General features: G+C 34.9%; 1 protein-coding gene across 1 annotated transcript in view; it reads left to right on the plus strand.

Moving 5' to 3' along the window:
* Smp_127000.1 (putative cationic amino acid transporter) overlaps positions 1–12,562 on the plus strand; it is a gene marked incomplete at both ends in the record, with an annotated part of 46,219 nt that overhangs the window by 16,838 nt on the left and 16,819 nt on the right. The window contains 4 exons of the mRNA XM_018798221.1: positions 219–631; positions 4,601–4,736; positions 6,523–6,648; positions 9,325–9,427. Coding sequence (XP_018653184.1) covers positions 219–631; positions 4,601–4,736; positions 6,523–6,648; positions 9,325–9,427 — 778 coding nt within the window. The remainder of the gene's footprint in view (positions 1–218; positions 632–4,600; positions 4,737–6,522; positions 6,649–9,324; positions 9,428–12,562) is intronic.

The raw sequence follows: 12,562 nt of genomic DNA on the forward strand, positions 1-12,562 counted from the left end.
TTCGAACCCAGGACCTACCAGTCTCGCGCCAGAGCACTTAACCGATAGACCACTGAGCCGGCTTCCAGGTTTTCCATGGTGGTCTAGCTTCAATTGACTCATGATTTCAGCCTCTTTATTGTCGTCTAGTTACAAGTTTTTGAATGGAGGCTAGTAACCGATAAGTTCTAGGTAGGATGAAATGCTCATTACGGATCTCACTTTTAACCATCATCCAGATTTAATTCAAAAAAAGTCTTTCTGTTATTATTCTTATTTCATATTGGCTTTCTTACTTGGTGTACATTTTGATCGTTTATTTTTGTCATTCAGTAAATCAAGTCACGGAGTTGTCAATCCTAGTCTCAATAATAAAATAGAATTAAAACGTGAAGTGGGCTTATGGAGTGCTGTTTCTATTACTATTGGCACAATCATTGGATCTGGTGTATTTGTTACACCAAAAGGTGTATTAGAAAATAGTGAACAAAGTCCTGGTATTTCTATTATAATATGGATATTATGTGGTATCATCTCATTATTGGGTTCATTATGTTATGCTGAACTTGGTACTACGATAACTGATAGCGGTGGTGATTATGTCTACATTAAAAAAGCATTTGGTAATTTACCGGCATTTCTACAATTATGGGTAAGACTATGCATATACTTTGTTGAACTGTAGGAATGCTGAATGATTTGATATATCAGAACGAAGATTGAAGGATTGTTAACAGATTATTATTATCATTATATGTATTCTTATGATACAACTATTAAATAATTAGATTACTTTATCCGTATATTCCGTTTATCATAAGCTTTCGGTTAACTTATAAACTGCTATTACGCAACTTACTATTCATAATTTGTGACCGGTCTGTTGCTCAAACTCTCCCCTATTCACAACCACTTTGGACTTATCTATGTATAACTGTAATTTTTCATTTTATAGTGTGTCCGGTCTGATCTACCTGTTTATAAACTAGGTCTGTTTGAAATATAAATATAGTAGAGGCTGGTTGATGACTTTTGAATTCAAGGGTAGGGCAGTTAGAAAAGCTAGCAAGTGGTGAACTGACGGGAATTTAGCTGTTGACTCAAGGTTATTAGTTCTGGTCGGCCATGTAATTCGCCAAATCAGAGATACTAAGCCATAGAGTAAATAGTGGACTCGAAACAGACCAAGTTAGTATCAGGGTTGTTAACTTGTCACCTGACACTGGGTAATGGTCACAAGTACTCAGCAATATGTTAATATAAGGATGTATGTATGATGACTTCAATGGGAGAACTTATTATATTTCAAGACTGTTAGTTGTTTTAGAGCCGTATATATATGTTGAACAGTTTATTGATATTTAAAATAGATTGTTATTATTATTATAAACTTGTCTGTTTCTATTTTCAATGGAGATTTGGATGATATCACAGTTGTGTGATGACGTCAAATTATCTAACCTTGGCAAATGTTAAAATGGAATACGTAGTTTATGAATTATTTAAAATAGGAATAAAAGTGTTAAGTAATGGTTAACTGAGGTTATCGTGCAATGTTTTTAATGTTCAGTATGTTGAACTCAACTATTTTGGGATAGTTTTCTGTTCACTTATTAGGTGACTATTGCCTGTTAGGGTATACAGTTTTCACTAAGGATTTCATTTTATACTCTAACTTTATAATATATCATCGACAATTTTGAGCTAAGCTACACTATATCAAACAGTCAAGATTGACTTTAATCATACGAAAAAGGTTGATCAGTCTAACTGAATGAATTTAAAGATCAAAATTAAAGTGATAGTAGCTCATTAAAATATTTAGGTATGTCTCTAAAATTGAAGAGTTCACCAAAGCAGAAATATATGTACATAAAATATGTGGACAAAAATATGAAGCAACCTAAGCTAGATAATATTAAAAATTAACACGCAATGAACAGTTATTTTATCCTAGTATGGGTTTCGTCATCAGTATGAATCCACAACCTCATCGGAAATTGAGGCTAGGACCTTCAGATTTCGTGAAGAGCGCCTAACTTTTAGACCGCTTAGTTGTTTGTTACTCAATGGTTTGCACGTCCAGCTTCAATACATTCATGATATTGTACAACCATATACCATTGTCTTCAGCGAGTAACTGCTTCACGCTCAACCCGACTGAACTCCTCTACTTACATATAACCTTATCACTCTAGATCAGTTCTAGATGAACAGTGAAATAATCAAATATTCTTATTGGTTCCTGAAAGGTTTATGTTATTATATAACCAATTACTGATGTAACGCATTGCCTACATAAATAACCAATTATTATATTGTTTAATGAACAGTGATTATGGTAGCGCATCATGTCTAATGAAAATAATGAAAATGGACTGATTTAACTGTTCATCGACATTCAGATCAAAATAACTTCAATAGTATGATTATAAATATCTTGCAAAATATATCCGGAAACTCACATACGACCATTGGTGACAAGCTTCAATATAGAGAAGTAATAAGAAGTCATGACCATGTCGATTCAATTAAGTTGGGAGTAAGATAGTAAATTACTGATATCTCCAGTCAAAGTAATCTGTAATTAGTTGTTTAGAGTAGACTGACCTACTCTTATACGTCATATATATAATAGACTATTTTATTCCTTGTGTAACCGTTGTCTTAATATTAATACTTGAAACAAGGATCCCATCAAAATTTTCACGATGTAAAATATGAATTCGTGAACAGGTGTAAATGAAAATCTTATTAACCTTTTTAAACATGTCATCTTGACCAAAAAGTACACTGATTTATAAAGATTATTTTCACACGGATACACATTTACCTCCCTAACATACATGATCTATGTCGAATGAATGGGGGCCTACTCGAGTTAGGCGGGAATGGTGTGACCAACAGCTAACTTCGAAGTCACACCTCGCGGTCAGCACCTAACGTGGACTACCCCCTTCGTCGTATCAAAGTACTATGGATGCTTTGATGACCGTAAAACACAATCGACGTTATTACAGAAATAAATGCTAATAAGAGTAGGTACAAGGAACAGAGTCCGACCGCCGCCTCATGGGCCAGTTCATGGTGTGCAATTAACTGATGCGCGTTGGTTGTCCCAGACCTTAATGAGGATGGGTGAACTGTTACACATTCTGTGAACCAACTGTAGGATGATTTGGCTAGATTTTAGTGACATTTCACTGACCCTACACACATATCAACACACTTGAGGAATAGTTAGTAATATTATCACATATAAGAAAACTAGGCAGCGTTACTGCAAAAACCTATTCCGAAAGTAATTCACGCTGGATTGGTGCGAAGAATATCAATGTTTTTTTTATCCCGTCTTACAAATATGGTAAACTGGTTCCTCAACTGCATGGATTATATATACTTTGTATCAATCTACATCGTAATTATTGTTATTTGAATCTTGATTAAATAGTCATATTTTTAGTCTCTGAGTTCTCGTGATTTAGTAAATCTCACGTTATAACACTTATCAGATGACAATATATGAGGATTAAGTTTGAATTTATGAGTATAGACCGTGGGATATCATCATTATGAATTGATAATTTATTTATTTATTTAAACATATAAATATTGGTACAAAGGGGCACCAGATATATATGCACCACACAAATCTCATTTGATTTGTGTAAGGGCTGGGATGCTGCTCAAGTGCCCAAACTGAAGTAGTGGTTTTCATAGGGGGCCACACCCAGAGCCTTTGACCTAAAGGTCTGATCCACAAATCAGTGGAGCATCGTGAGGAGATGCAGTCCCATGGTAGCCTGTGACCAACGGTTGATTCATACTCCATTTGTTCCCTCAGGATACTGGAGCCCATGTGCACCATTGGTTTGTAATCAGGGTTTTCCAACTCCCCTAGGTGTTCACCAAGCCGGTTAAAGCGCTAGACATTCGCTTTTCGTCCTCTCAATTTCGTAAACAACACCCGTGTTGCGAGAAGGCAGTGAGTAGGATTTCCCTGGCAGAGGCTATATACGCGTGGCCATGTGACAGCATTTCGATAAGGAGAGCGTATTCTCCCCACTCTCAGCCTTACCAGGGCATTTGGGGGCAGCTTATAGAACGAAAGAATACTTAATCCTAAAGTAATAGGTTTAATTTCAGATCTCATATTGACTGTTAGATTCTAATTCGATGACAAAACTGTACATACATTGAGGAGAGATTGTTAGTTCTATTAAATATGGTTGTAAATATACACACAATTGGTAAGTATAAAACTTGACTCTAAATGATACTTCTTTGGTGAGGCCATAATTTAAAGATGGGCTTTAAGCAATGTTACAGTAAACTTGAGAATTGTACATACTTACGGGAGTTAGATGAGGACTATATATTAGTGTAAGAAATCAGGAATAGGATTAACAGCTAGACATTAGGATTAGGGAGTTAGATTTAGGGTTTTTATCACGAACTGTCATCAGTTATAATGCCAAAATGCTGTTTAGCCATATGGATGAATGAATTTTGCTCCAAAATTCAATACTTGCTATCTTAAGTCTGATTGGTTCATTCATAAATTATAGTCTTGCCAAATGTTATACATATATATGTATATATATATCTGTTTATTGAACAGGTGAATCTTGTAGTAATTCGACCAACATCTACTGCAATTTGCGCTTTCAGTTTTGCATATTATGCTCTTTATCCAATTTATTCAAATTGTGATCCACCATATCTGCTTATTATTAGTTTTTCAATTTTATCTATAAGTAAGTTAAAATTAATATATATTGCTAAGAATATGCTTGAATACATTTGCTATGAATTATTTTACAGCTGAACGAAAGTCAGAACATTTAAACCAGTGAGGGATTAGATGTTAGTTTGGGACTCTTCAGTTGTGTGTATCTACAACTTCACTGGGACTTAGAATACAGGACCTTTAGACCAGAAAGATTGTAATATTCGTTTTGACTTCTAGTTACATTAAAGTTAACAGTTTTTACCCTCAATAGTTAGACAAGCATCCACTGAGGACAAGATCCGTAATAAATTGGTTAAAATTCAAGAAATATTTGAGAGGTTCCTGGAATCAAATAACGAAATAAATGAATCCCCACAACACTGAAAAAGATATGTACAATTATTGAGTTTGAAGGAGATAGTTCTGTAGAGACACTGAAACCGGGCTTTGAATTCTCTAAGAAAGATCCGTTTAGTTTAGTTTGAGATGTATCAAGAGTAAACTACCATTCTAAGACACGTCATTGTGTTTCTACCAGTTTGCATCTTCTCATGTACCAGGTTGTATCGGTCGTACAAAGCGTTCTCATTCGAAGCGCATCAAATGACAGTATCCTGCCTATCTATCGAATAAACAAAAATAAATAAATTAACAGATGAATTTTGAAGTATTCACCAGCTTTAGTCAACAGTAGCCTTACCAGAAGTATCCTTTGAAATTTTTTAAAATATTATACGAAACTGACAAAAATGAAGATGGATCGGGAACTTATGAATGGCAGTGACTTTCACCAGTTACCAACTCATGTCTGAACTTTGTACTGAAAGTTACGTGTCAAGTCACGATCATTATCCACCTTTTATTATCAATTATTCGTTTATTGTAACATCTTGCTATCGTGTAACATTAGTAAACAATATTTTACAGAGAAAGAAATTCTATTTTGTTATGATGAAATTTTATATTTTTTAGTACGGGGAAATTTGTGGAGTTGTATGATTAAGATATCATTGAAAAGTTGGAAGTACTGGATGATGTTGTCATCCTAGTTTGGTGTTCTTCAGTGGTGCTCATCCGCAACCCCACATCCAGGAATTAAACCTGGGACCTTTGGTTTACGCGCAAACGGCAAAACCCCATGACTACTAATCAAGTATTCAATGGTGGTCTAGCTAAGATCACTTCGTTATTGTTCAAAGATGTAAAGAAAATAAACAACATGAAGGTTTCTTGACTAAAATCTGATCCATGTAGTTCTAACAACAATTTATTTTGTGTTATATCCAGTTAATCAATCATAATCAATGTAAAGACTGGGATAGATATTTGTCAGGTCAAGTTGTGATTGTCATATTAGCACGATGAGATGGAGTTAAAAGGATGAATAGCATAGGAATTGAAATAATGTAGTAGAAATGAAGAAAGACTTAATATTCAGAATGGGTTCGAAAAGACAGAATGAAGGAATGCTTAATTCCAAGATCTAGAGAATGATAAAGATTACATGTATGTTATCAATTATAACCAATATCATCTAACATCTACACAAACATTAATCAGAGTTATCACGCGGACCCCAACCAAGTAGTCTGCACCTATTAACATTGGCTCTAATCAACAGTCGATGACTTCATGGGCGACTAATATGTCATCCAGTTTTATTTCTATACCAATACACATTATGAATCAAGGTAGGTGATGATTCAACTGTAATTATCAGGAATTATTATTTTAAAAGTCACTAATCAACATCTTACTTCATTTTGTTTTTCTACAGTTATTTGTTTACTTATCTTGTTTTTAAATTTCAGCATTCTTGACATGGATAAATATTATGAAAGTTCGTTGGGCTACAAGAATTCAAAATTTATTTACAGCAGCTAAATTATTAGCATTGACTATTATTATTCTATCTGGTTTATATGTTCTATGTCAAAGTGAGTTTTGGATTAGATCATTATAAGTTGTTTAATAAAATGTACTAACATGTAGATAAATTCTATGCTTTACATCATAAACTAAGTTTTAGTTGAACTACCATTGATGGCTGTTTTGTTCTATTATGGGACTCTTTAGTGACGGTGCTTGTCCTTAGCGGAGTCAGCGATTAAACTCAGGACTTCTAGGTCTAGCAGTTCATAGTTCGATAGTTGCCTAACTAAGATCATTTTTTAATGTAAATCATACAATTCAGCAATCATCATATGCCTCTCACATTAACTGTAAATAAATTACTTGGATATTTTTAAATAGAAGAACATGATAAGCAAAGATGGATAGTGGCTAGCAGTGGACTCCAGGACGCGCGTTTCGTCCTATTTGGGACTCGTCACTCAGTGGCCGAGTGGATAACACGATGGCGTTTGAAGCGAGGGTACTGGGTTCGAGTCCCAGAGTGAACATCAACTCTGAGATGCAGGTACATCCAGCTGATGAGTCCTAAATAGGACGAAACGCGCGTCCTGTATTCCACTGCTAGCCACTATCCATCTTTGCTTATCATGCTCGTGAATCAAGGCTATATCGAGGTAATACGCACAGTATGCACATATGCCAATTAGAGACTGACCAGTTGCAGTCCTAACACATCGATGGGAAGATTCAAACAAGCAATACTAAGTGAATTGAAGAACATGATAGTTTTTTATATTGACTCAGCGATTTAAAGGTAAGGTGATTGTCCATTAGGACAAGAAAGTTATGAATTCCATCGTGTGGAGATTATGAATTCGTATTGTTAAGTCGTTCCAACATACTACTAACATACTACTATATCTTGATATTTAAAAAAATCTTCCATATTTTAAGTTCGGAATCAGAATGAGCAAATTTTATCGTTGCTTTCGACCTACTGTACTACTCATTACATTTTCAGTCCATAAAATTCATTTGAGATAATCAAGGCTTCTCATTGTTAGTAGTTGCTCTTTATCCAAGTCTTTTCTCCAGTTAAGCTTTACAATACTGACTGTCATGTCTGTTTGTGGTGTTTGTATGAAATAATGATTCCTTTGTACTTGGTGACCTCTTGATTTCGAAGTCCAAATAAACTACGTTTGTTCGTGCTGATATAGTTCTTCTTGGTTTGAGTGATTCATTTGTGGGATTCCTAGTTTGTACTATAATTCAAATACTCCCAATTATCACACCATTTTTGAAGATAGAATTATTTCAAGCATCCGCGCGCGAGACCGAAGGTCCTCGGTTCGAGTCCGTGTGTGGAATCGTGAATGCGCACTGCTGAGCAGTCCCACACTGGGACGAAACGGCTGTTTAGTGCTCCTAGGTTTCTAGTGGTGGTCTAATATTGATCAGTTCATGACCTCAATTAAAAAACTCATCAATCTCCACAACCTTATACTGATAATTGGAGAGTAGTTGAATCAAAGTTAAAACTTTTTTAATATTTTGTAACGGAGTGATAATACTATTGAGTACTAGCGAGATTGTTATCTAAAACATTTCAGAAAAGCTGTGTTACTTTTCATCCGAAATATACGGTTGAGAAAGAGAAGTTTCTTCAAGATAAATTAAAACGGTCAAGTACCTTAGAAACAGTAATCACTTTCTCATTTTTATTTCATGAGTTAATCTATTTCGTTCTTATCCCTTAGTCGTTTCATGTTTATCAAGTTTAAGCATATTAGTAACTAAATTTTGATCAAGTTTACTTGTTTCCTACTTAGTCCTAAATGAAATACAAGCTTTTGGAATGAATGTTTAGCACATCCGATTCCAATGTTCAACGAGGGTCTAATATTCAAGCATTTTTCCATTCATTCAATAAGTGAATACTACATATCAGAGCATAATTTTCACTGATGACTTCATTTCAAGCTCTGAGTTACCATTCATCTTCTGTTTTCATCCGAAAAGTTTAGATGCACTACAATGGTGTTTCCACAGAAGAAATGTATCGATAGCTCGATATAATTAAAATGAAATCCCCAGTGAACCTTATACTCTTATTTTCAGTACTGACCATTCAATAGACGGGAAAATGCCCTAAAAATACCAGACATTAAACTTTTCTTGAGTATTGAAAAAGGAATGGTTATCCTTACTCTAAGATTTCGTCCTTGTATTTAAAATTTCATGCCAAATCCAACAGTCACCATCTCTAATTTGATTGGCTCATGTGTAAATTATTACTTTTAGCATTAAAACTTTTGTATTACAACTAACTTTTAAAATAAAAGAACCATTATGCGTTAGCATTGTGAGCAGTCAAACGATGTTGACAATCCATACTTTTTGAAAATTGGTCAATTTTCTTCTAATAGTCTTTTAAAAGTCATTTAAACAAATCGAATAAACAAACGTTTACATTTTTGACTGAGATCATGAGTTGATCAATGTTAGAACACCATTGAAAACCTGGAAGAACTGGACGACCGTTTCGTCCTAGGGTGGGACTCCTCAGCAGTGTATATCCACGATCCTGCATTCGGGACTCGAACCAAAAACCCTCGATTTCGTGCGCAAACACTTAATCTTTGGACCACTGAGCTGGTATCTAACGGTGTTAATGTCTAATCTCAACCAATCCACAATATTGTTTGTCTAGATATGTGTATATATCTATGTGTGCATATGTTGTTTACATTCTATAGGTAGGCTAGAAAATTTCGAAGAATTTTGGCAACCTACTCGACCAATGAATCCATCGCGTATAGCTCTAGCTTTTTATTCTGGTTTATTTGCTTATGCTGGCTGGTAAGTGTATTGAAATTTCTTGTGAAAATAGTATAATAATAAGGGAAGTCATTGGGAAATTAAAGTTTTTTCGCATAATATCTATATGAATATATATTACGTCCAGACGTTGTAGGTTTTCCTCTGGCCTGGAGTTACATTGTTTGCGAGGGGAGTGTGAGGAACAGCATCAGTCAGACAGAGAATATGGAAGAGAAAAGAATAAGAGAAAAAGTGAGCCGATGACTCAGTAAGCACATAGAATGCACTTATATTAGAATTATAGAAGCAATCGACAACAATCATAAATAACACAAGCATGAGATTAAGACAATCTGATAATCAAAACTAGGAGGTGGTAGCGAAAGGTTTTGAATAAGTTATGTGTATTCATATGTAGGTGATGTGGGTGGAGTTGACATTCCATGTTTATAATGTGATAAATATCGTTGGATAGTATCAGTATATAGTAATCACAAAGCATATTGTACTGGATTCACTGAGGTCAACTGTTAAATTCTACAGTCTCATTCAGCTACGATATAAACTTCCCATAAGTGATCAAATTTATTATGCGCATCATAAGATTGAAATGGGTAGAAAGGTTTAATTGTCATATACTCAAATCATGGGTATAAGTAAATAGATTTTTTCTGCTGACTCAGAAAAGGATATGTAGGAGATGTTGTTCAAATGTATCATCAACTTCTTCCGACATCATGCATGATTCATAATTCCTCACATACTGTTTGACTTTGAGACGTCATGTAAGCCGTCTGGCTCTTAGAAAAGAACATGTCTGGACTTCTGAAGCTTATAATTAACAATATGAGCGAATGGATTGTAAATCAGCATTTTGAAGGTAATATATTCTCTACGAAAGCTGAATATTCTTGGACTAAAAAGTCTTCTTTATTTCATTTGCTTTGTCAAGAGGAGTGATAGCTTAAAATGTGTGAGAATAATTATTCGTTTTTTGATTTTTCTTGAACACTAGTGAGACGCTAGTATGCCTGAGACGATTTTACTGCATATACGATTGACTCGCTCTATACTAGATACACAGTCAGCAAATAATTTAACACACTTCAGCTCAATTAAGATCAAGAACATGTCGTTCAGCTAACTAAAACATATGTTAATCAATAAATAAATCAATACAAAGAGTAGGAAAATATATATGACACATCAATTATCTTTCCGATTATCTTTTAGCATGTCTGAAAACAATAACCAAACACTGTCTACTGTGGCCTACACAACACATCCCTAGTGAAGTTTGTTCGTTAGACTGGCTTACTGTTCACCCTTGGGTTCATTTGAAAAAAGTTCTCGATTTTTCGTTTCCTCATTAGCCTTCAACTAGCTTCCAAATGTAATTCATTTCTTCCCATCACCAATGATGCTAAAATACCCAATAATTCGTATAATTACCTCTGTCGAAAAACGTTTAAAATGGGATGACTCCCTACTATATTTTCTACCCCATAATTTATTTGAATATCTGATAATTAGAGTATTTTTAGATATCACTTCATATAATACATTTCCATAACCCCTGTTTATTAAACCATATCTTTTTGTCTCTCCCGGCTGGAAATCACATGCATATACCAAATCGCTCGCATTAAAATCACGGATTTTCGGAAAAATTTTTTCCTTTATTTTCTGGTAGTCCATTCATTTTATTCTTAAGTGATTTAACCATCTTCACAATAGATGGCGTCGGCATATTTACAACAGTGTATACCTTTTCTGCTTCAAGTCCAAGTCCATAGGAATCGATAATAGTCCTCAAATATTGATTACTTAACATGAAAAGATGAACATTTTTCTCCCTTAATACAATAACCATACTCTCTAATGCAATCAAAATTTCATGTGATTGATCATAGTATTCTTTTTCATTTCTACTGGCAGTAATAATATCATCTGTATGTGCCACGTTAAAGGGTACATCGCTTACCATGGTTTAATTTGTTTATTCTGGTTGGCGTTTTTTAGAAAAGTTATTTTCTATGGGGTGGGGGTGCTGATCCCATTCCCAAACTTCCTTCTTCACTCGGGCTTGGGACCAGAAGTAGTCCTAGAAGAGCTACGAGTGGAGTTATCACTTAACATGGTATACATAAATTGCTGAAAAATTACTTGAGTACACTTATATCAAAAAGTAGCCTATTGTATGGAAACAACTCTCAATGAGTGTGTACAACTACGGTCTCCTTATACCGCTAACTGAAGATATGCATCCAATAAATAAATATATTAAAATATAGTACATCTATTCACCTTACTAAAAATCCTCCGGAATAGGTAAGGGGTATGGATGATCTTATGATGCATACCTTGTATTCCACTGAATTCTAACCCAGAGGTCTACAAGTTAAGTGTTCTCACGCGAGACTAAAATGTCTAAGTTTCAATCTTTACATGGGCCCGTGGATATTTATTACTATTATTCTTGTTTGAACACATAAATATTGGTACAAGGGGGCACCAGATATATATGCACCACACAAAAAAATGTCATTTTGTTTAATTGTATGAGGGCTATGATACTGCCCGGGTGCCCAGACCAAATCAGGTAGTTTTCTTAGGGGGGTTACACCCAGAGCCTTTGACCTAAAGGCCTAATCCACATGGCAATGGAGCATCGTAAGGGGATGCCGTCCTATGGTAGCCAGTGATCGACGATTGGCTCATACGCCATTTGTTCCATCAGGATACTGGAGCCCATGTGCACCATTGGTTTGGAATCAGTGTTTTCTAACTCCTCTAGGTGGACTTCCCGTGTCCACCAACCCAGTTAATACGCCCCCAAATGCCCTGGCACGGCCGAGGGTGGGGAGGGCCCACCGTGGATATGAATTGCTGAGGAGCTCTTTTCTGGGATAAAACAACAATCCAGTGTTTCCTAATTTTCACTAGCGGTTTGACTAAGATCAGTTCGTAATTAAACCATAAAAATATATTTGTATTAATAATTCTCAGCAAGAATAAAGATTAGAGAAGAGCTTAAACGATTCTGAAAATAACTGTGATTAATTCTGATTCATTGCTACCCATTCAGACGACAATTATTGTCAATGAACAGTTTATGGGATAAAAACAATAATATTACAAAAGGTTAATTATTAAATCTATTGAAGTCTTTTA

The sequence above is a fragment of the Schistosoma mansoni genome, chromosome 6, assembly GCF_000237925.1.
Source record: "Schistosoma mansoni strain Puerto Rico chromosome 6, complete genome".
Taxonomy (NCBI): Eukaryota; Metazoa; Platyhelminthes; class Trematoda; order Strigeidida; family Schistosomatidae; genus Schistosoma; species Schistosoma mansoni.